This window comes from Myxine glutinosa, chromosome 4 (genome assembly GCF_964187855.1).
Source record: "Myxine glutinosa chromosome 4, kmMyxGlut1.1, whole genome shotgun sequence".
Classification (NCBI taxonomy): domain Eukaryota; kingdom Metazoa; phylum Chordata; class Myxini; order Myxiniformes; family Myxinidae; genus Myxine; species Myxine glutinosa.
Window position 1 is genome coordinate 49,996,264 of NC_136264.1, and position 25,697 is coordinate 50,021,960.

A 25,697-nucleotide genomic window follows, 5' to 3' on the forward strand; every position below is an offset into this window, starting at 1 on the left:
GAAAAAACAGAACTTCAGAGACTGCACTACAACACTATTGATTCAGTGCTTGGAGAGATGGATCACAGATTCAGCGAGCGGAACTCACACTTGGCTCGTGCACTTGTTGCACTGAATCCAGAAAGTGATACATTTCTTGATGTAAAGGCTGTGAAGCATATTATGGACCTGTCACGATCGCCTATAATTGAGGCAGAGTACGAAGTTGCTAAACAGTTTTTCAGCTCACAAAAACAATCACAGCCAATCGAGGGGGATTGGACTACACAGCACATCCTCTCAGAGTACCACACACATCTGATCGGAATGTCCAGTGTACTGACTGCTTTCAAACATGCCTCAACATTTGGCGCCTCCACAGCAATGTGCGACAATTCATTCTCCACTCTGAGAAACGTATTTTCGGACCACAGACACGCAATGCTCCACAAAAGAAAGGCCCAGTTGGTTCAGCTAGCGTTTGAGAGGGACTTAACCCGAAAATGCACAACTGAGAGGAAGGACACCATTCTTAGGAGGTTCAGCACCAACACTCGCCGCCTGCGACTCTTCTGAAGGTAAGCCATGAGTTGAATTCACTTTATGATGCCAGCCTTGGCTTTCATGATTATTACGCAAAATGTTGAATGATTTTTGGGTCTGTCTGCATTTATTCGGTCAGAGTGGAGAAAAATAGTCTATTTCAAATGATGGTCCAATGACGCGCACAGTGCAGAGTGAAAGAGTGAAAGAGTGAAATAGTGAGAGACAGAGACGTGGCTTGCATGTAGGCTATATTTTGTGCAGTGTGGGGGCACAGTGGTGTGTGTGTGTGTGTGTGTGTGTGTGTGTGCGTGTGTGTGTGTGTGTGTGTGTGTGTGTGTGTGTGTGTGTGTGTGTGTGTGTGTGTGTGTGTGTAAGACAGAGACTTTGCAGCATGTTTTTAAATAATTGTAACTGGGTTGGTGTGTTGATTGTTGACGGCAAACTCTTCCTCTTATTATCAAGCATTTACATCATAGATTGAGTTCTCGAACGGCAGTTTGTGCCCCCCCCCCCCACCCCCCCCCCCCCCCCCCCGTGGTTACCCTAATGCTCCCCTATTAGACTTGTTCTGACGCCGACTCTGCATCAGGGCAAGACTAAAGTTTGCCAATGAACACCTCGGCAAAGACCAGCACTTCTGGAACAATGTGCTCTGGACAGATGAGTCAAAGGTAGAGCTATTTGGCCACAGTACCACAAGACATGTTTGGCGAAAACCAAAGACAGCATTTGACCAGAAGAACCTGATACCAACTGTAAAGCATGGTGGTGGAAATATTATGGTTTGGGGCAGCTTTGCTGCATCAGGGCCTGGGCAGCTCACCATCATATAATCCACTATGAATTCTTCATTGTACCAGAGGGTGCTTGAGGATAATGTGAGGCCGTCTATCGGAAAGTTGAAGCTCAACCGAAGGTGGACCTTGCAACATGACAATGACCCTAAACATACCAGTAAATCCACCAAGGAATGGCTGAAAAGAAATAAATGGAGGGTTCTGGAATGGCCAAGTCAAAGCCCCGATCTAAATCCCATCGAGATGTTGTGGGGGGATTTGAAACGAGCCGTGCATGCAAGAAACCCCTCAAACATCGCACACCTGAAAGAATTCTGCATGGAGGAGTGGGCAAAAATTTCTCCAGGTCGATGTCAGAGACTGGGAGACAGTTATAAGAAACGCCTACTTGAGGTTGTTTCTGCCAAAGGGGGCAATACCACCTATTAGAGCCAAGGGTGTACTTACTTTTTCCACATGTGAAATTTGCATTTATGTTTATTTAAATTATACAATGGACTAGAAAATGTAAATGTTTCATGGTATTTGTTATATTATATCACCTTTATCTATCAATATTGTTGAAATGAAGATCGAATAGCTGTATGTTGAAATATGTTCCAAAAGTCAAAACTTCACATGCGGTGTACTTACTTTTTCACGTGACTGTACATGTGCCACGCATGGCACAAGTGCATGTGCCACATGTGCCACAAAATTTGGGAGCTAAAAATCTAAAAAAAAATGTTTTGAGAAATTTTATGAAAAACTTCCACCCACTTTCAGACACGTGCAGGGACCTCAAAAGCTGCACAGAAAATTTGGTGGGGCTGACCCAAATGCTTGTGGGAGTAGCACTCTGTAAAATCAATGTACCTTTAATCTTATACCCTGGTGTTGGTTGAGTGATTAGGGTGCTGGCTTGGGATCCTAGGAGCCTGGGTTTGAATCCTGGTCGATCGCTGAATTAATGCCAGGGGGGTTGACTCAGCCTGTCATCCTTCTGAGGTCGGCAAATTGAATACCAGCTCACTGGTAATTCCCTGTGTAATTCCAAGCTCCAAGAGGTGACTAACAGGGCTGGCGGCAGGACGGGCATCCGGCTGTAAAACATTGCTTCAAAAAGGGGACCAAGGTGCCCGAAAAAGGCCAACCCCCGCTCTGCAGGGAGCAATGGCCTCTAAAGGTGGTTCTTCTTCTTTAATGCCGATGACGAAGCTGATAGATATGACAATGGTTTACTGAACCAGAGAATGCTTCCACATGCGGTAAATGGTAAAACTGCTAAAGCCGAACCCATGAATGAGTTTACATGCGGAGTTAGAGCAGCCTCGTGCGGGTGGTAACTCAAAATCATAGTTGTATTCAGATATTTATGAAACCTCCCACCCAGCTGAGGACAAGCTGGGACCCCAAGAGGTTCCACAAAAAGGGGTTTTTAAATCACTATATAGAACTACAAACAGGAGAATGGCCTAGCTGTGCTATTGCAAAATAGGCAAATGCAAAAATGGCACTGGAGACACCGCGTTGCCAAGTCTGAGGCTGAAAAATAAAACTGCATATTGATAATTCCGCGTGGTTATATTGACAAGAACTTGTATATTTCATCTGTGACGATCAACTTCATGCATGAGCTATTACAGGTGTGCAGACCGAGTTAAGCTTGTTCTTATTGCAAGGTAGAACATAACTTATTCTGGGTTAACTTCAGCAGCAATGGCTGGTGCATTGGATTCGGTAAAGATGAGCAGCGGAAGAACTTGTCAAAACAGGAAAAGTATACTTCAATGATTTTTACGTACGGTAAATGTTTTATTTATAGTAAGAACGTTATTAGTCCCCTACCGGTGTACACCGGAGGGGACTATAGGTTTGCACTCCGTCCCTCCGTCCGTCAGTCCGTCCGTCATGCAAAGAGCAGTTTTCCGGACTTTTTTCCTAAACCCTTAACGATAATGATTTCAAACTTGGTGCATGGTTTCCACATGATAAGTTACAGATCAAGTTCGAATTTCACGACGTTTCGATCATTTTTGACAAGGTTATGGCACTTTGAACTTTGGTAATTCTGATAATTCTGATGATCCTTAACTCAGTGCCATTTTTAAGTTTTAATTTCCTTTAAAAACCAATTTCTCTGCAATAATTGGACCGATTGAGATCAAATTTTCACCATAGGAGGGACTCGGTCTGTATAATATTTTAATGGTAATTATGACGTCAGAGGTCACGTGGTTCGGCCGCCATATTGTTTTTCGTGAAAACACGAAAACCCCCTTTTCTCTGCAACGGCTGAACAGATCGAGCCCAAACTTTGCAGGCAGAATCGCATACCCACGACGAACAAAAAAGTCAGCGAGCATGACGTCATGCATCACGTGGTTTCAGAGTTATGACGTTTTAAAGCATGAACCTTTAAACCCGAGCTCCTCCCTCATTTTTGATCCAATCGAGGGGAAACTTCAAAGATCTGTTCGGCATGTCAATCTACTAAAATGTCCTTTTGGAATTTGCGATAGGGCACGTGGCTTGGCAGAAATCGTTAATTAAACGAAAATATTTTTTTAAAAAGGATATCTCTTGTTTATTCTGGAGTTCTCCTCAAGCCGCACCGCGCACCCTCAGCCTCGTCTCGCGAACATGAAAAGGGCGACACAGCGTGCGCTTTCGGGAAGGGCGGAGCCAAGCCGAGCAACATATATATATATATATATATATATATATATATATATATATATATATATATATATATATATATATATATATATACACATCGATCATTGATCGTGAACCGGAAAATATAATAAATTACTGATATTTAGCGACTCGAACGGTTCTTTATCAACAACTTATTTTCTCGTGCTTCTGCTGACCTGTCTGCAAGGTGTATAAATCGAAGTCCCGAGTGCGAATCACAGGTGAGCCCGTCCTGAGGTAATTAGCGATTGGGAACGATTCAGAACCTGTGGATAAATAACCCTTGGTAATTTCCCCAACAGTTTTCCGGACGACAGACTGCCGGTAGGGGACATGTATTGCAGCGCAATACTCAGAATGCTTGTTCATCTTAGATTACAGCTGATAAGAACTTCATCTTATCATGTTTGAATCTTAAATAAACCAATGTTCTTACTGTTTACAAAACATTTAATGAAAAGAGTAGATTTAACCTGATAGAGAATACCCACGTATTGCAACACAAGCATCAACACCGGAAATAGGAGAATCCCATTGAAAAGGTCTCAGCAAACGGTGAGATGATAACACAAACTTCAGTCAAGCTCTGATAGCAGAACAGGTTAGGGTTCTTATGTAAGAATATGGTTAAGATTTTTACATCTAGATAGACTGAAAGACTTGTTTCAGGAAGAAGAAAATTATAAATATTTTCAAGATTTAATGTGAAAGAAAACAAATGAGTTGGAGTGAAGGATATAGAACTCTGTCCATAGGAAAACCAGCAGAAAAGAGGGATGATAAAGAGTGAGATTCTTATTCATATACCATTATACACCTGCTGGTGCTTCGATGGAGCCGGCGATAGCTCACCTTCTCTTTGTGAAGGACACTGTGAGACTTAGACGCCTACCAATTAATGCCGGCAGATGGGACGTCCAGTTTAACGTCCATCCGAGGGATGAGCACACACACATCGATGATCATTCATCGTTCCAACTTTTTATGTTCCAGGTTTTAATGGTGGGTGGTTTGTGTGCAGCGACCCGGCTGCTGGTTGCATCATTTCTGTGGGCGCGTCTGCTGCTGATGCAATGCCTCTCTATAACCAGTTATCTGGTACTCATTTTGCCGACCTCGGAAGGATGACAGGCTGAGTCAACCCCACCTGGCGTTAATTCAACGGGATTCGAACTCAGGACCTTCAGATCCCAAGCCCACCGCCCTAACCATTAGGCCAAGTTTTAGTAAAACGGTTTTATGTCTTGACATATCCAATGAACCCTAGCTACCATAGCTGACTCAAAAAATAATACAGTACTCTTGAACAAATATGGAACCTCATGTCCCCGCACCAGTAAATGAAACTATAGGTACATTTTAGTTGTCATTTAAAATTTAAAAAAAATAGGGGCAATACCCCTGGGCGCTCACCTGGTTGAATAAAGCAATATACGACACCGACTAAAGCAAAAAAAGAAAGCAAAAATAAATGAAAAATAAATGAAATAAATAACGAATAAAGCAAAAATGTGTAAAGCGGACTATAGGTATTTTAAACAGTATCACGGTCTTTTGAACCAATTTCAATGGTTGCTCGGAGACAGGGCAGCATGTACAAACATACTAACACAATCATAAGACTTTAAACAAAAACAAAAAAACCCTGTTTTGTGGGGCAAATCCCCCCCCCCCCCCTCCCATAGCCACCTTAGATCCCGACTTTTTAATGTCATGTACAAACATTGGTATTTCATGAGCGATGGAGGTTGTGGTCAAGTTTCATCGAAATTGTGTGTGCAGTTTCACTAGTTTCAAAGAAAGCAAATACCTATTTTAGGGGGCAACCCTCGCTCCCCTCGCCCCCCGTTAACCACCTTGGACCCCGATTTTATGGTGATTGTTTTGATATTGCATTCCCAGTAGAAGTTCAGTTCAGGAATTTGAAATTTTGGCCAGAATGCCAGTATGTATTGGGTTCCTTATTACTTCTTTTATATAAAGAAATGTTGGAATATTTAACATTCCGAAGGAAATGATAGCAGGCAAGACCCCTATTGCAGGCAAGACCCCATCTTAATATCACCTCCGAACAGACGGCGTACTTTACAAGGTGTGGTGGACAATCTAGTGGTGGCGAACAATACATTTAGTCAATAACTTTATAAGGTTTGATCAAAACACTGTACCTTATTAAATTTAGCATCTACAATGAGCATGCAGGTATATACATGGTTAAAGTGAAACACTGTACACAGATTACATATTGTATCCTGTGCCTGGTAAAATCAATTATAATCAGGAAATGTCCAAAATGCTTCACTGTACTTCATTTCCTTAATTAAACTTAAATATCACAATTGGCATTAATAAGGAAAACCAGATAAAAATGAATAAAAAGCAACAGGTTAGCCTCACTTGCTGGTGACGGGACAGACTTAGCAATCCTTTGACGGCTGATGTAGGTTCTCCGGTTGATGACCAGATTTTGGAAAGCAGGTCCGCATAACCGTGGAAAAATTCAACAGGTTTAAGCTGGACACCAAAAAGCAATGCTGACATGCGGGCAGTTGCAATTGTGTCCTCCCCCTCAGCATCCGAACCCTCTCCAAAGATGGATGCCAGACCCTCAGCTTCCAAAGTTACCTTGGGGAAGAAAGCAAAGCATCAGCTGATGAAAATCATAAATTGAGGTAAATATGGATAACTCCTCTCTTATGGCCGACATTAGAATGTAATTATGAGATATGTGTCACAAGACTCAAAAACTAAACATAAAACTACGAGTGGTGTCTGCGTTTATTTAAATGTGGAAAAAGCATTTCACCTCCTTTTCGTGATTTTCTGCTCAGGCATCATCAAGTGTTAGGTCCAAATGAAAGACTACCTCAGTAGCATGCATTACAACATGTATTTACTGAATTAGATTCTTCTCTAAGATTAACATCTCGTATTCCATGTATGTGGGGCAAAATATGGGCAACAATACAATCAGTATCTTGATGTATATATACTCGTATATGTATGTATATGTATATATTGTTACGGTTTTTAGAACCTTCACTAGTAAATTTTAGTAAATGCATCCCTTATAAATGTTCCCCTGTAAATATCCCCATCAATTGGTTTGGTAAAGATCGCACCCTAGTTAGTCCATGTACAAACACGTAGCGAACCATAGGACCTCTCCGTAGTTATTTCATTATTATGTGTTTCAGTTAAGGATCTGTTCCCAGTAGTTAAATCTGCGTTGCATTAATGAAATAAGAGTAGGCTCCAAAGTTCCCTTCAAAAGCGGTGCGAGTGGTTTTCTATGTCCCCACAAGACGCCATTGCCCATGTGCTTCATCTCAGAGAAGAAGGGGGAGGAGTCCTCAGAGCTCCAGGAATAAGGCGTGGCCCCGTCAACGCACCATCAGGGGGCGGAGCCGGTGAGCCCTCGCGACCAATCAGGGCCGAGGCGAGCTCACCGGTGGGTGTATCCTAAAAGCCGTGGCTTGATACGCAAAAACCCAATATAAGCGCAGCGCGCAGACTACTTGAGGATGAGTGGTTGGGGAAGCAAAGAGAGTGGTGAGGAGAAAGTCGTGCGTGGGTCGTGAGCCAGGAGACAAGAGAGGCATGAGCTAGAGAGAAGGGACGGGTCGGAGACGAGTGAGGAAGCCCGAAGTACGAGTGGAGAGAAAAGCAATATACCCTCCCCGATTTGATAACCCCGCCGAATAAGGTCCGCTCACGTGCAACAAATATCATCAGCGCTGCCTGCCAGGGTTTCCCTGCCACGACGCAAGTCGACTCCTGGAGCCGGACCTCGACGCCCACCGTCTGCCTTGGCCTTCTCATCCCTTCTTCCAGTCATTCCTGCCTGCTATTCCCTTTTGTGTAAGTCTGTTTGTCGGTCCTGTTTGTTTGTCCTGGGGTAATATAAGACTGCTTAAGGCTGCCCTGTGTCTTCTTCTTCTTCTTCTGTATATTACTTTCGTTTCTTCTTTGGTTCTTTGGTTTTGTACATAATTAATAAATGTCTGGTATTCCTTACTTTGGTTTCTTCTTTCCCCCGATCGCTTTAGTCCCTTCTTTCGATTGAGTACCTGTGGCACGATTTGGCCAACGCTCGGAATCGGGTTTAGTCCTTTGTTAATGGCTCGGGCTGCGGATTGCTAAACCGCTCGGCAAATACCATCTTGTCCGTGGTTCGAGCGGTACTTGTCTCCCTGTTTTGTGGAGAGATTGGTAAAGGTATTCTGGAGAACACCTTGACCAATAACCCTGATCAATTCCACCCCGCAAAGGAGCGTTACAAGTACCAGGACCGGAGACGGCCAGCTTAACAGGCCAAGGGGATTAACCCCCCCTTGCTAAGGGGAGTGCCGTCTCTGAGATCCGTAACAATATATATATACATTAGTGGGGTATGCTTACACATTGCAATCAATAACGATCCACGCACACACATGCTTACACATTGCAAGTAGGTACATAATAAATAGAAGCTTTATGATTACAGGTGAGCATCACCGACCTGCTGCTAGATATTAATTTAGGATTTTTTATGCCTCCGCCTCTGAAAGTAGCCGAAGGCATTATGTTTTTGGATGGTCCGTCCGTCCACACTGGCTAAACCTCCTTTTTCTCAGCAAACACATGTCCGATTGAGACCAAACCTTCAGCGTTGGAGCGACAACTATGTAGAATGTTATGACAATTGTGACATCATAGGTCAAGTGGTATGGCAGCCATCTTGGATTAAACACAAATAATTAAAAAATTAGGTCCAGATCCGGACTCAAATCTTCACCAAAATCGAATCATTTCGTCCTTGTCACTCACCCAAACTTTCCACCAAATTTCGTCCGAATCGTCCACAACTTTTTCAGATATCCTGCTCACAGACAGACAAACAAACAAACAGACAGACAAACAGACAGAGGTGAAAACATAACCAAGAGGGATGAATATGACGCTGAACAAGAGGGATGGATAAATAGACCAGGAGGCCAATATGCATCTTGTCTGCAACAAGAGGGAGAATTGCTTTGCAATACATGTCCCCTACCTGTCCCAATGAATGTTCTTGCTCCCAGCAAATAAGGCATAACACTGTGAAAAATTTGTGAAACGTCACAAAATTCAAACATAATCTGTAACTTATCAAAATAAAGCCATTGTTGTTGGTGATTGTCAGCTTTGGAAGAAACGGAATTCCCCTTGTGCTCAGCGCAGAACGAGTACAACTCCTCCAGGTGCTGAAAGCTCTAATCAAGAAAGACGACATATATTTAAGAATCGGAAACCAGTGGTTAAGCTTAACCAACAAACCTGTAACCAGTAAACTAATTATTTAAAGTTATAAAAACCTTAAATCATGAGTCGTTAAACTTGGGCAACTTCACAACATATAATCTAAGCTATATCCATTGACAAAAAAAACATTCACTTTCTGGAGGGAAGGAGGCACCCACCCTCTCGAGATCTCCATCCCATATCTTCAATCCAACTCCCTCAAACCCCCATGCCATGACTACACAGCTGCCAAGTACAATGCATTGGATGAGCCCACCCTGGAAAAAGAAATCCTTGATCCCACACCTGTGACACGAGTAGAGCATCTCTGTGGCCTTGCAGAATGACATCCATATTACTCCTCCTCATAAGACCTTTGGCGGAAAACAGGATGTCCAAGTTGTAGGTGATATTGCTGGCATTGGCCTCTGAGTGTGAGCCAAGCACAAAACGACCTTGTCAAATGTCAGCTCAAGAATAAAAAAAACAACTAGCCATGAACTATTGCCTTTAATCATTTGTAATGTCATTCGTAAGCAGGAATACAATATTGCTTACATGTGATCCAACTTTTGTGAAGGATGTTCGGTTACATATTTAGGGGAGCCAATGGTTATCTATCCACAGATAATGTAAAGGAGCCTGCGGAAGTTGAAGCAAAATAGTGCGTTCATCATATTCCGCACAATGATATCGATTTATTCCCAAAATAAAATCAGGTTATTTTTACAGGATGGAAGCACAGCATGGAACACCAAGTACACATTTAACGGAATTGCAGGAATTGGATGGATGAATGGCCTTTTTAAAAAGTTTGATTGTTTTTATATTTACCATGAATAGTACATTATAGTTAAGTCAGCAGTGAAAAGTATTTTTTTCACTTTTACCTTATTTTGATTATGGAGCTTGGGAAAGGGGGTGGGATATAAAAGGGTTTGATAAAGTAGTTGTTCAACATGGACTTGTAAGAATTTTTTTATACAGTTTCTAAGACAGTGGAAGAGGTCTCATTCTCACACAAACTTAGCTTCTCATTATACGCTGGATGCCAGCGGTACCATCTAGTGGCAGTGGTTTGTTTTCTGTGCAGTCAGTGACATTTTTATGAAGAAATATCACTCTGCTTCCCACTGCACCACCAAACCACCACCCTCCCAAGGGATGTCTATATCTACAAGATACTGAGCATCAACTGGAGAAGCAGCACGTACTATTTTCAAAACCTTTCGTATGACTCGGCCAACGTCAGAATCGAACGGCTCACTTCCCAGACACACCGCTAACTTATATTTCAAGTATAATAACATGAACTATTGGTTAGAATCAAAATGGCTTTGCATATAAAGGTGGAGTACACCTCCATGCTTGCTTATGGGCAGGCTTTAGCTTTTCACAAAAAAAGTTTGTCCACCATTTTTGAGTCTCGAGTGATGGTACCGAAACCTTTCCTCAGGTACATGTAACTGTTATAGTCAGGTTCCATATGTAACTTTGGCCTGATTTTGTGGAGATTTGGAACCATTTCAATTTTTTGAAAAGCTTGAGAGTCCGACTCCGAAAATCAATGTTTCCATTTGATTTGAAAAAAATTTGATTTCCAATTTGATTTGATTTGGCAAAAAAAGTTTCAAATTGAAACATTTGTTTTCAGATTCAGAACCTCTCAAACTTTTCAAAAATGTAAATGGTTACAAATGTCCAGAAAATCGGAATAAACCTTAAAATCTGGACATGCGGAACCTGACTAATATTTACCATCAATTGTGAAATTATATGATGCGATGGGTACAAAATAATTTACTGTTTCACTACAACTCATCATTAACAAAAGGAAAATATTAACTTTAATTCCCTAAAGACAGTGTATGAGATTTTGTATAACGTGAAAAGATTATTGTGAGTTAGACTGTGCAAGGTGTGTGTCCGCCATAAGCCACTAACGTGAGATGAAGCCCCAGCAAGCTGAAGACAAACCGTCTCGAGACAAGAAGTCATAGTTTTTGATGAATGGATCATGAAGAGCTTTCTGAATGGTAAGACTGTTAAAGAGAGAAAAAACAGTTGGGGAGGAATGGAACAAATTAGGTTTGTGGATTGGAGTCTCGTATTTGCAGTTCAGAGGGGAAGTATGGCGAGAGTATACTTTACATTGAGAAATTGGTAAGTATTTAACCCTTTCACTTTAAATCACTTAATATATGTATTCAGAGCACTTACTAAACCATGAAACCAATTCCGATTAATGTTTTTTATGAAATGGTGGTCATAAATGATGTTGTGTGTCATATCAAAACAAACACAGTGGTATCTCCGCCATATAGTAATCGAGCATTGTAGTTGCAGTACCACCTCAGTGGTACAGCCAATAACGCCTTACCTGACTGGGTGATTTGCACGAATCATGGCAGCTACCTTGGCCAAGACAAAGCGTGCCATTTCAGATGTTGCATTATGAAGGTCATCCAGTAATGCACGAACAATATCGTATGGAGGCTCACTCATAAGCAACGTCTCGATGGCTAAAATACGTATTGCTGGATCATGTGTGCTGCCTTCACCACGAGAGATGGATAGGAGGGTGATCTGAGCCTGTTGGGGGTAAGAAGAGAGATCATTTTGATGTTTAGACTTTACACCAATTACACTTTATGATTCAAGATTTGCACTCATGTAATTTTGCTAATATAGACAACTGAATCAATGTGATCTCTTTTGGTTCACCTCTACCATCCTCCTCCCCTTCCTCACCTCTCCCTCATCCTTCATGCCAACTGTTTCAAATTTAGTCTTGTATTCTCCCAAACTTTCATTTCAATTATTTAGATCAAAATTCCTGTTCGATTATATGCTTTAATTAGTCCATGAAAGTCGATTGTGTTACCAAGGCGAGGCACGTTTGAACAGGCCGAAAAAAATGGCGGCTTAAGAACCCAGGGATGGGACAGTGGGCTGATTAAGATGGCGCACTGCCATTTTGGAAAGGCTTATTTGTTTTTTTGGTTTTTTTGTGACGAGAACCCCCTAAATGATCTTCAAAAGTGTGTTTAAACACACCCAAACACCCAGTTTTCATTAATGCACTCCTTTGGAGTCTAAAAGTATGCATGCAAAGTTTGGGCTGCCAGGTTTCATAGTTTCGGAGTTATGGAGGACAAACACACACACACACACACACACACACACACACACACACACACACACACACACACACCATTTATTATTATAGATTTGCTTCCAGTTGTAATTGAGTTGTGGTTAGTTGGGGTAATTGGATATAGTTGCCTTCATGCCTTCAAAAATAATGCCAAAACAATCAAAATTTTCAAATATAAATGTTAGCACTTGAGACTCACAGACAGAAAGGTCATAAGCTAGAGATCTGGTTTGCCAATGGAACGTACTAACATCACATTGGAAAAAACATATTTGACATCATGAACTCCATCATCTTCACCACCACCAACCTACTCAATAATCCAATTTGACATCATTGATGAAGTCCTGGGATACGAGGCATTTCGCTTCCATTCGCTGCATCGTACAATTCACGTTTTATGATATCAGGTAGTACATAAGCTTACTTACTGGTCATAAACATTATAATAGGTTGATCTGTGTTAATTATGAAAACGCCTTAATGTATTCATCAAGCAGAAACTTGTGTCCAAGAGGCATGCTTAAAATACAGGCTTGATGTCAGTAATCTAAATATATATATATATCTACTGCCCATTCACATTGGAAACCACCACTCCAAAAATTTGCATTTTGTTGTCGTATTATTTTCTCATGAAAAGTCTTACAATTATATATTTATTCCCGCAGCGACACGAGACACCCTCATCGTCATTTTAAGAGTAGCGTTTTCTCTTTCAAGGTTTCTAAATTGACTTACCGAATTAATATATACAGTGCATTCAGAAAGTATTCAGACCCCTTCACTTTTTTCACATTTTGTTATGTTGCAGCCTTATGCTGAAATCGTTTAAATTCATTTTTCCCTCATCAATCTACACTCAATACCCCATAATGACAAAGAGAAAACAGGATTTTAGAAAGTTTTGCAAATTTATTAAAAAGAAAAAACTGAAATATCGCATTTACATAAGTATTCAGACCCTTTGCTATGACACTTGAAATTTAGCTCAGGTGCCTCCCATTTCTCTTGATCATCTTTGAGATGTTTCTACACCTTGATTGGAGTCCACCTGTGGTAAATTCAATTGATTGGACATGATTTGGAAAGGCACACACCTGTCTATATAAGGTCTCATACCTGACAATACATATCAGAGCAAAAACCAAGCCATGAGGTCGAAGGAACTGCCTGCAGAGCTCAGAGACAGGACTGTGTCGAGGCACAGACCTGGGGAAGCCTACAAAAAAAATCTCTGCTGCATTGAAGGTTCCCAAGAGCACAGTGGCCTCCATAATTCTTAAATGGAAGAAGTTTGGAACAACCAGGACTCTTCCTAGAGCGAGCCGCCCGGCCAAATTGAGCAATCGGGGGAGAAGGGCCTTGGTAAGAGAGGTGACCAAGAACCCGATGGTCACTCTGGCTGAGCTCCAGAGATCCTGTGTGGAGATGGGAGAAACTTCCAGAAGGACAACCATCACTGCAACACTCCACCGATCTGGGCTTTATGGGATAGGTAGTACTTACTTAGGCAGTACTCACTTTTTCCACATGCGAAATTTGCATTTATGTTTATTTAAATTATACAATGGACTACAAAATGTATATGTTTCATGATATTTGTTATATTATATCACCTTTATCTATCAATATTGTTTAAATGAAGATCAAATAGCTGTATGTTGAAATATGTTGAAAAAGTCAAAACTTTACATGGGGTGTACTTACTTTTTCACGTGACTGTATATATATATATATATATATATATATATATATATATATATATATATATATATATATATATATATATATATATATATATATATATATATACAGACTTGGCATTTAATATGGAATATATTTTTTTCCTTGACTTGGGTTTACTTTCTGAACTCGGTATATCAATCTGGTGAGTTTCTTTTACGCTTCGGTGATTTATTTGTTAAAAGAACCATGTCACTGATTGTCTGTCGCAGCAAGAAGTCAATAAGAGGATTATATCACAGGTGGCGTGACAAAATGTACGGACAGGTACATTTGACAATTGGCTTCACAATCGGGTATATAAGGGTTGTTGCGTTCTGTATTACTGGAAAACAACTGCTGCCCGTCTACAAAAGTTATTGCCGCTTCCCCTGGAGATGGTCCATCAACTCGGCAATGCTGTTTGTCATTTAGTGGTGGCTTTACGAAATTCCGGCATGAAACAGCGTGCTATTGCTTGGCAGTATGGCATCACTCAAGGTCAGCTGTCAAAGATCCTGAAACGAAATGCTCAGAGGGGTGTCCCTACTCCAATACCGAGGCCAGGACGTCCCCGCAGAACCACAAGGAGGGATGATCGCCAGCTGCACCGGTTAGTCCGCAATGGCCGTACCAAGTCAGCTAATCGGCTTAGGTCTGAGTGGCAGCAACGGACAAATGTGCCTGTATCCAGAAGGCGAGTCGACCAACGACTGGTTCAAGCAGTCTATCGTGCCAGGCGTCCCGTGAGAAAGCCACGTCTGACCAGACAACACCGCCAGCGCCGATTGCAGTGGGCCAGAGAGCACCGTCAATGGCAGCCAGGACACTGGAATCATGTGACCTTCAGTGACGAGTCTAGATTTCTGGTCTATCGTCAAGATGGCCGCGTCCGAGTGCGCAGACAAGTGCATGAAGCCTACAACGAAGATTGTATAGTGCCAAGAGTCCAAGCTGGTGGTGGTGGGGTGACCGTTTGGGCTGCTTTTCATGCAGGGGGCAAAACTGACCTGGTTGTTCTGAATCGAAACCTGAACCAGTTCAAGCACAGGGCCATTCTGGAAGAAACATTGCTTCCATTTGTTCGTGCAGCCTTTCGAGGAAACTTTGTCTTCCAAGATGACAATGCACGGCCTCATCGTGCTCGCATGATCCAACACTTTCTTGCTGACCGTGGTGTAGAGCATATGGAGTGGCCTGCCATGTCCCCGGATATGAATCCGATAGAGAACTTGTGGGCAGAATTAACGCGTCAAATCGACAACTTGGACCAGCAGCCGACCTCTGTGCGTGAATTGCAGCAGGCTATTGTCATTGCATGGCAAGCGATTCCTGTCCAGACATTGGCAAATCTCGTGAACAGCATGCCCCAATGTGTACGTGCTCTCCTGAATGCTCGTGGGGGTTACACGAAGTACTGAACTGTAATTTTACTGTCCATAATCCCAGTCGTAATTTAACTTTTGTTTTTGTTAAAAAAATTTTTGGCTAATGTGCAAAATAAAGAGATATTTCTGGAAAACGCACAGAAGTTTAACACAGTACTGTCCGTGAATTGAGTTCCATATCAGTTTACATCACTTTCAAGGATCAATTTATATGCTTCGAAATGTCAAATGTGGTTTTTGTTTCTTTTAAAGGTCACATTAACAAAATCTAGAATAATTTCAACATAATTCCAATGAACTTTTGGTTCTAAGTCATCTTGAAAAGTAAGTTCACCCCCACAAAAAAAATATTCCATATTAAATGCCAAGTCTGTATACATATATATATATATATATATATCTATATATATCTATATATATATATATATATATATATATATATATATATATATATATATATATATATATATATATATATATATATATATATATATATATATATATATATATATATATAAAACACAGTTTGTGTGTGTGTGTGTGCGTGTGTGTGTGTGTGTGTGTGTGTGTGTGTGTAATGTTACCGATAGACTCCGAAACGGAGAGGCTTACGTGCTTGATATTTGGCATAGACATGGCCATTGAGCCTGGGACGAACATGGCTGAGACCATATTTGACGAGATCCATATTTTTTATTCATATTTACCTCAGCGCATTTCAGCGAAGTACCCGCTAATCTCAGCCAGTGCGAGCAGCTCGCTGATTCGCTCAGAGCAATCACGTGATGTTCCATCCCGTCACACGTCACACGTTTGCACGTATTTCAGGGCGAAAAGCCATTACGTTTTTCACCTTTATGCGACCGTGTTTTGTGTCGATTTTGTGCGATATGAATTAAATTTTAATTCATATTTCGTGTTTATGAATTCGAATACGAAGGATTTCCCCTTTCCCCTTTCGATTTCGAATACGAATCGAATACGAGCTTGAGTCGAGAGGGCGAATGTACGGGTTGGGAATGTACGGGTTGGGAATGTACGGGTCTCCCCTCCCCCACCCGGCAATGCCGGGTACTTCTGCTAGGATCACGTGATGTTCCAACTTTGCCGCCATAATCTCACAGTTATGCGTTCGCACGTAATTCAGTTTTTTCACATTTCAGCGAGGAACATTGCCATTCACACCACATAGGTTTTTTTTCACTTTCATCTGATATTTGATACATGATATTTGATACATTTGATATTGATTTTGATTTGATTTGATTTGATTGATATTTGATACATGACATCTGATATTTGTGATTTATTTCAAACAAACTGTATTTCCCATCTACACAGCCATGTATTCCTATTAACGTTATGTAAAGTACATAAATTGTGTGGATTACATCATTTCTGGATGTGATCAATTGCCAGTAACCATCTATATCCCTCCCCTCCCCTTCCCTCCTCCCCCTCCCTTTCCCCCATGCCCCTCCCTTTCCCCTACCCCTTCCTTTCTGCCCTACCCTTCCCCATCCCCCTCCCACTCCCCCCTCCCCCACCCCTCCCTTTCCCCCATGCTCCTCCCTTTCCCCCTTACCCCTTCCTTTCCCCCTTACCCCTTCCTTTCTGTCCTACCCCTTCCCCTCCCCCCTCCCCTCCCCCTCCCACTCCTCTCCCCCTCCCATCCCTCCCCCTCCCCCCTCTCCTCCCCTCCCCCTCCCCCCTCTCCTCCCCTCCCCCTCCCCTCCCTCTCCCCACCCTCCCACTCCTCTCCCCCTCCCATCCCTCTCCTCCCCTCCCCCCCGTTCCCCTCCCCCCTCCCCCATCCCCCCTCCCCTCCCCCTCCCCCCGCCCCTCGCCCCTCCCCTCCTCCCCCTCCCTCCCGCTCCCCCTCCCTTTCCCCCTAACCTTCCCCCTCCCTTCTCCCTCCACCCTACCGTCTCCCCTTCCCCCCTCCCCTTTCCCCTCCTCTCCCCCTCCCCTTCCCCCATGCCCCTCCCTTTCCCCCATACCCCTTCCTTTCTGCCCTACCCCTTCCCCATCCCCCTCCCTTTCCCCCATGCTCCTCCCTTTCTGTCCTACCCCTTCCTTTCTGTCCTACCCCTTCCCCACCCCTCTCCCCCTCCCCCCTCCCCCTCTCTCGCCCTCCACCTCCCCCTCCACCTCCCCCACCCCCCTCGCCCTCCCCCTCCCCCTCCCCCCACCCTCCCACTCCTCTCCCCCTCCCATCCCTCCCCCTCCCCCTCCCCCCTCTCCTCCCCCCTCCCCCTCTCCTCCCCCCTCCCCCTCCTCCCTCCTCCCTCCCCTCCCCCATCCCCTCCCCCTCCCCCCCGTTCCCCTCCCCCCTCCCCCTCCCCTCCCACTCCTCCCTCCCCCCACCCTCCCCCTCCCCCTCCCCCCCACCCCTCCCCCTCCCTCCCCCTCCCCCTCCCCTTCCCTCCTCCCCCTCCCTCCCGCTCCCTCTCCCTTTGCCCCCTCCCCCTCCCCCTACCCTTCCCACTCCCTTCTCCCTCCACCCTACCCTCTCCCCTTCCCCACTCCCCTTTCCCCTCCTCTCCCCCTCCCCTCCCCCTCCCTTTCCCCCATGCCCCTCCCCTCCCCCCACCCCTCTCCCTCCCTCTCCCCTCCCCCCTGTTCCCCTCCCCTTCCCCCTTCCCTCCCCTCCCCCGCCCGGCAATGCCGGGTACTTCTGCTAGTATATATATATATATATATATAGACATACGAGGAAGAGTACCCGTCCCATGGAGCATATTATTTAATCATATATTACTTTCTTTTAATTGTTTTTTCCCGAATTATTTTCCGATTTCACTCCAGATTTCACAAAATTATTTAGGCCATGAGGCCATGATTTTAAAAATATTGAATAAAATTTCGAATATCAGCATTTAATAAGACTATACGATAGTTTTGCCAGGAGCCAACCACAGTGCACCTAGCCTCACACAGCCAATCAGCCTAACAGGGAACGGGCCGCCGTCCATATCATATATAATAAAATGATAAAGTCCATAAAGTTTGTCATAACGTTAATCCTTGTACATAAAGTTTAGTCTTGCAGCGTTATCACCCTCCATATTAAGAAGACGAACAACTAATGAAATAAACTAAACTTGGAAATGTTGCCTTCCATCATAAGATCAGCATTATTGAATTGGGAGCTGATCTCAGCAAAATGGCTCAAAACAAAACGTAATTGCAAAACGCAGATACAATCTTGGCCTTCAAGGCCTCAATCTCTGAAGCACGTACCCCATAATCTTACCTTGGCCTTTGCCGTTAGTCTAATCAACTGATATAAGCTCGAAACTGCTCAATGTGTCGTCGAACTATCCGGTCAACCTTGTGTGGGAGAATTACATAAACTTCCAGTCAGGTTACAATGTGACTTCACAATGCCATCTCTGCCTCTGCTTATCTGTTACTGTGTTACACATTCAGCCTACCGCCCCCGCCCCCACCACCACCACAGTGTCATCTTTCCATTGACAATCAGTGTTTGATGAATACATAATATCATATGAACTGTATCTTACTATAATTCACCAAATGTCCGTCTGTCCATTCGAAGGTACCGCAAAAACAGCTCAACCGATCGCAACAATATTTTGGGTGGGTATTCCTGGGACCCCTGGGAGTAAAATAGGCTATATTGTTTTTCCAAGTTTTCCAAGTTTTCCAATTTTCCCAAACACTATGGAATAATATTTACCGATATGAACAGTCATGTGGCTTTTGTTGAAATTCTACAAATACTGTTTAGATTTTGATGAGAATTACGAATCTGCAGCGAATCCGGAAGTGGACAGATGCCGGCAACGCACGGGTTTGATAATATCCAAAAACAACCGTCATTCATTCGTAATGTTAAATCGTTAAACGTTAATCGTGTTAATCGTTTTGTTAAAGTATCAATTGATGATTGGAATCGAGTGAATACAATTACGATTTTGAATTCGTAATTGTGTTCACCCAAAAGTACGGAACTTCACATCAGGATTCAAATATTTGTTTATGTCACGAATGTTGTTAAAAGTTTATTTTTTTTATATTAATGTGTATTTGTGATTGGAGTTATGCTGTTTGGAATGAAAAAAAAGAGATATCGAGTTCAAGTGAATGACGACATGTCATGACGGTTTCTACTTTCCAAACGTGAATTCACGGATCGCCATATGCAGATTCGCCATTGACTGGGTATGGAACACACGTAACTGTTTGTTTGCGAACGGGTACGTTTTTCATGAAAGTCCTTCACGAACTTGCTGTCCATGTCTGACGTGCGACTGAAGGTGCTGCAGTAGTGTGGAATTTATTGGTTTCATGCTTTAGCATTTGCCGTTTCTGCATTGTCTGTTTGCTTCTGGCCTCCCACCCGTGCGTTGCACGGGTACTTCACTCGTATAATTAATATAAAACTGGAAATGAATACATTTATCTTTGGGTGAGTTAGGTATTCCAGTCTAAGTAAATCTCTCCAAGTCAGATATGGCCTTCTGCCCCCATTTCAGGTTCCAATTCCATTCAATATATTGATTCATCCATTGTGTTCTAGTGTTCCATAATAAAATGTAAAACTATACTGATATCGCCTAATGTCAATGGCTTGCATGATATGTTGTATACTCTAATGAAAATGGCATGAAGGTATTGCTCGAAAATAGATTGAGATTTTATGATGCAGTATACAAGACACCTATATCGATCGATGCACCGGTTTGTACATCTGTTAGATAAATTCAAGGAAGAAATGAGCAACCAAATTGTTAGGGTTAGATGTCCCCCCCTAAGCACCACCTTAAGACTTCCTTATGAATAAAACCCCTCAGATTCACCTCCCCTCTCACCCTGCCCTTTAGTCAATCACGACTGTGCACCGGCATCGACCGAACATGGCCGTCTTTTACCTTGTTTGCAAGCACTACCCAACCTGGGTTGAAAACCATGCTGCCCTTGCCGCTACATTTTTCCATGTAAAGTAGTCATCCCAGTTTGGCCCGTCAAAGCGAGCTTGCCCACATTTCATCCTGCTCTTTCCCAAAGAATGCAAATTCATGATGCGATGAAGGCCAGCCCATCTGGAAAGGAGCGAGCACAAGGCCGCCGAGAGCCAGAATGGGGCAAAGCTAAGTGTAGGGAACCTTTCACCTGGGTCCCCTCAAAATTTTTTTAACCAACTTATACAGAAGTATCTGTATTTTGTCGTCAGAAATACATGTCGTGTTTTAAGAAAATTGAGGTGTTATTCACTTATTCCTATGTGCAAATTGGTTTCAAAACCCATTTCATCCGGATGGGGTGTGGCCAACATTACTTTGTTCATTTATTTACGTCATCACACATAATTACCACGATTATAATTATGGATTCCCACCCCGGTGATTTATTGTCACAAACAATCATTATATATATATATATATATATATACATAAAAATAAAAACACCTTCAGAGGCCATTTTTCCCCACAGAGCAGGAGTTGGCCTTTTTTGGGCACCTTGGTCCCCTTTTTTGGAGCAATGTTTTACAGCCGGATGCCCTAACTGCCGCCAACCCTGTTAGTCGCCTCTTGCAACACACACGGAATTACCCGTGAACTGGTACTCAATTTGCCGACCTCTGGAGGATGACAGGCTGAGTCAACCCCCCTGGCGTTAATTCAGCGATCAACCGGGATTCGAACCCAGGATCTTAGGATCCCAAGCCAGCACCCTAACCGCTAAGCCAACACCAGGCTCACAAACAATCATTAAATGAAACCAAAACATTTAAGGAATAGTTATGGGCCACTATTAGGTTAAGCGCCATGAGGGTCGTTTACTCTGCTTGATGGGGCTATATAAGACTCCTTTATTATTATTATTATTATTATTATTATTATTATTATTAGGTCTGGGCCCCAGGTGAATATTCCTGTCTCGGCACCCCTGAGTGAGCATATACATTTGGAGTCACACCAAAAGGAAAGATGCCATATTTTGGCCTATGATAATCCTAATTATTCCTTGGCATCTTTTAAAAGCACTGATTAGGCAGAAGAGAAAAGAGAGGATGCAAATGATAAAGAAGATAAATTGTGAGTTTATCTCTAGAAAGCGATAAATATTCAAGGTCGGAAATTGCTCGTATGCATCATTTCTCTCGGGCCTATAGCAGTGTTCCTCAAGCCACAGACCCAACGAGCTAACCTAGGTGGTTTTCGATCTTGTTGCTTTTCACGCAAGGCTTTCTGAAAAAGAACCACCCACATCCATCAAAAGGCCCACTGCATGGAAAGAAGAGGTTTGCACTCAGCTCAGATAGATGATCATATGTGGGCTTCGGGAGAAACTGGGTCATGGCAGCATGGTTTCAACCTGGGCCGAGTGCTACATGGAAGCAAGGTACTTTGACTCAAGGACTGATGTCAGTGAGATGGCCAGTTATTGTTCCTCTTCTCCTGCAAAATTGATAGAAGAGAGGACAAAGCCATGGGCAAGGAAAACACGAGAGAGGGTTGGTGGGAGAGTCCCAGAGAGAGCAGTGTTAAATAGAGCCCCAGAGCATATAGCCCAGGTAGCCAACAGCACTGGACCAACCACGACTAGACATCCTGGAAGCTGTAGGCCTACTACATTCTACATTCATACTTGCATCCTTGGCTGCCAAGAAGCAGTCTCTTCTCCACTTATGTGGAAAGCACGAGAGCAAACACGACCTCTCCAGGGGAACAGAACATTCCAAGTTGGCCCAAGTCAGTGCGAGATTGGTGTTCTCTCTTGTTTTTGTGGGACTCAAGCAACGTTTTCCCAGGGGCAAAGTCTGCACTAAGATTATTTATTGCTGCCTCGTCTAGACTAATCTATGATACAAGAAGATTAAATAAGATACCAATCTGATAATTTTATTCGAGCTTTTTGTCAAAGCACATCTTGCGGAAGAATTGCCCCTTTCTGCCAGCAAAAAAAAACAAAAAAACAGGAAAAAACAGGAAATTTCCCCGTGTAGTAATACAAGATGAAACCACTCTGTGATCTATGCCTCGGGCCCTATGAACAGTCAAGTTAGTGAAATAGGTTAAATATTCATAGGAATTGATAACATTGATTTGGCCAGGTACAGCATTCATATTTTTTATGCAAAATAACCATTGCAGTGTTTGGGTAGAAGTTGCAAATACATGTTTGTATTCACAACCATATTGCATGTGTATCTGTGAGAGTCAATGAGGATGTAAAATCATAGTAAAATACACAATTTGTTGTCTTTGTAAAATACACCATTTGCTGTCTGTCTGACTGCCTGGCTGTCTGTCTGTCTGTCTGTCTGTCTGTCTGTCTTTTTGATGCGATATATTCCGACGTGACTTTTCCAATCTCATCCAAACTTTGCAGGAGGAGTAAATGGTCCAAGTAAATTGATTATTAACTATCCGACCAAATAAATAGTTCACTAGCTTTCCAACCAAGTCAGTGGATTATTAGCTTTCCAACGGTACCATTATTGTGTTATTGTACGACAGCAGAAACTCTTTGTGAATAAAGTGTTATCGGTGGAGAAACTGGGCTACTTTTATATAGCAATGGGCCCGTACCTGCGAAACACCTGGCAATGTAAAATGTGACTTGAAGTCTTCAACTTCCCCCCAACCCTCCTCCCCTTCCAAATCCCAGGTCATCAACACCCCCTAACAAACCACAGGTTATCAAACTCCCCCTCCCAAACCCCAAGTCTTCAATTTCCTCCCGCCAAAGTACCTTTTGGTAACTTTATTTCACAACGTACCTTTATTTCATGATAGAAAACGCATTGTTCAGTCTTCAAATATACACCAGAAGCCTGAAGCCTAAGGCCTTTACGTAGTGAACACAATGGCAGTGATTTGATTTTTGAGATGAGAATTGTGGGTGGAGTCAGGCCAGTGAAGCTCCACCCTGGACGGACAGAGCTTCAGAGCGACAAACCTCCAGACAGTCAGAGCAACTGGTGGAGAATATATATATATGATAATAGTTATATTTTAATAAATATAATAGTCAGAATAATGACAGACAAGCAACAAAGCAATACTACCATAAAAAATATTTGCATCTCCAACGATGAGGAATAAGTTGGAAGCAAAATTCCTCTTGCTCTTACACTGCAGACATGTTTGTGGCCTGTCTGTTTTGACCACATCTCCTCCAGTCTTGCTCCCCCTACTTTCTCAACCCGTTGACCCTCCCCTGCTCCTCCAACACAAAAGCATTCTTCTAGTAACCTCCTTCTGGTTAAACTCCCAAAATCCAGGCTCTACTCTTCTGGTCTTTTTTTCTCCCATTTGAGGAACTTCTTTCCTCAGTCTGTTCAACTCCACTCTTCCCTCCAGGAATTAAAGTTGGCAGTGAACTACCATCTCATTTCATCCACCATTCTTACTCGTGATCGTTTCTACCCCCATTAACCTTACCTAACCCAACCCTCTTACTTACAGGTTTCCTCCCTTCCTCTCTCCTCATTAATAATAATAATAATTCATTTATTTTGTATAGCGCTTTTCCAGAAGCCCAAAGGCGCTTTGACAGAGTGGAAAACATAATGCATAACAATACATGAAAACAACAATTGCAAAAAGACAAGAATCAATAGGGAAATATTTAAAGCAAAAGGAAGGAGAAGGAGAAGAGATAGTCAGGGGTTAAATGCTGTGGGTTGAATGTTGAATGCAGTGTTGAACAGGTGGGTCTTTAGTGATGTTTTGAATGTGGTGAGTGAGGAGGAGTCTCTGATAGTGTGAGGTAGTGAGTTCCAGAGGGTGGGAGCAGCGATGGAGAAGGCCCTGTCCCCCCAGGATCTGAATTTGGTCCGGATGGAGGGGGTCAGGAGGTTGGTACCAGCAGAGCGGAGGTTGCGGGTGGGAGTGTGTCTGGAGAGGAGGTCAGCCAGGTAGGATGGGGCCAGGTTATGGAGGGCTTTGTATGTCAAGAGGAGGATTTTGTACTGGATTCTCTGGGGGATGGGGAGCCAGTGAAGCTTGTAAAGGACGGGGGTGATGTGGTCACGGGTCCGGGAATGGGTGAGTAGACGGGCAGCGGAGTTCTGAATGTATTGGAGTTTATTGGTGATTTTTGAGGGTGAACCATAGAGGAGGCTATTGCAGTAGTCCAGACGGGAGGTGATGAAGGCGTGGATGAGGGTTTCTGCAGCCGTGGAGGAGAGTGATGAGCGGAGACGGGCAATGTTTTTCAGGTGAAAGAAGGCTGTCTTTGTGATCTGTTTAGTGTATTTGTCGAAGGAAAGGGTTTGGTCAAAGATGACGCCAAGATTCCGGATGTGAGGGGAGGTGGATACTGGGATACCGTCGATGTTGAGGGCAAAGTTAGGGTGGATTTTGTGAGCGTTTTTGGGCCAATGATGATTATTTCAGATTTATCACAGTTAAGCTTGAGGAAGTTGATTTGAAGCCAGGATTTTATTTCAGTGATGCAGTTTGTCAGGATAGAGTGGGTGTCGGTGGAGACGGACTTGGTGGAGATGAAAAGCTGGATGTCATCGGCGAAGCAGTGGAATTGGAGACCATGACGGCGGATTAAGTGACCGAGGGGGGACAGGTAAAGGATGAAGAGGAGGGGGCCAAGAACTGAACCTTGGGGGACACCTTGGGGGAGGGGAGCAGTGGGGGATTTGCAGTTATTGATGGAGATGAACTGGCGTCTGTCAGAGAGGTATGATTTAATCCAAGAGAGGGCAGTGCCGGTAACGTTAAAGGTGGATTCAAGTTGGGTGAGGAGGATGGTGTGATCGATGGTGTCAAAGGCGGCGCTGAGGTCGAGGAGGACGAGAATGTTGAGGTTGCCAGCATCAGAGGAGAGGAGAAGGTCATTGGTGATTTTGAGGAGAGCAGTTTCAGTACTGTGGTTGGAGCGGAATCCAGATTGGAATGTTTCATACAGGTTATTGGCAGAGAGATGATGTTTGAGTTGAGTGGCTACAGCGCGTTCCAAAATTTATGACAGAAAGGGTAGGTTGAAGATGGGTCTGAAGTTGTTTAGGGTGTCAGGGTTTAGACCAGGTTTTTTTAGAATGGGGGTAACAGCAGCAATTTTGAGGGAAGGTGGGACGATGCCTGTAGACAGGGAGGAGTTTATTGTTGCAATGATAAGTGGAGAGAGAGCAGGGAGGGAGGCCTTGACAAAGCTGGAGGGGATGGGGTCAAG

General features: G+C 43.3%; 1 protein-coding gene and 1 long non-coding RNA gene across 5 annotated transcripts in view; both read right to left on the minus strand.

The window, feature by feature from the left end:
* LOC144891704 (uncharacterized) overlaps positions 1-25,697 on the minus strand; it is a 1,032,708-nt gene that overhangs the window by 908,316 nt on the left and 98,695 nt on the right. The window lies entirely within an intron of this gene.
* The window catches only part of LOC137429078 (microsomal triglyceride transfer protein large subunit), a 91,134-nt gene that overhangs the window by 5,115 nt on the left and 60,322 nt on the right, over positions 1-25,697 (minus strand). For all 4 annotated transcript variants that reach the window (XM_078775670.1, XM_078775672.1, XM_078775671.1 and 1 more), the window contains 4 exons: positions 11,644-11,855; positions 11,208-11,305; positions 9,570-9,691; positions 6,399-6,626 (listed from right to left, as the gene is read on the minus strand). In XM_078775670.1, the coding sequence (XP_078631796.1) occupies positions 6,399-6,626; positions 9,570-9,691; positions 11,208-11,305; positions 11,644-11,855 (660 nt within the window). The remainder of the gene's footprint in view (positions 1-6,398; positions 6,627-9,569; positions 9,692-11,207; positions 11,306-11,643; positions 11,856-25,697) is intronic.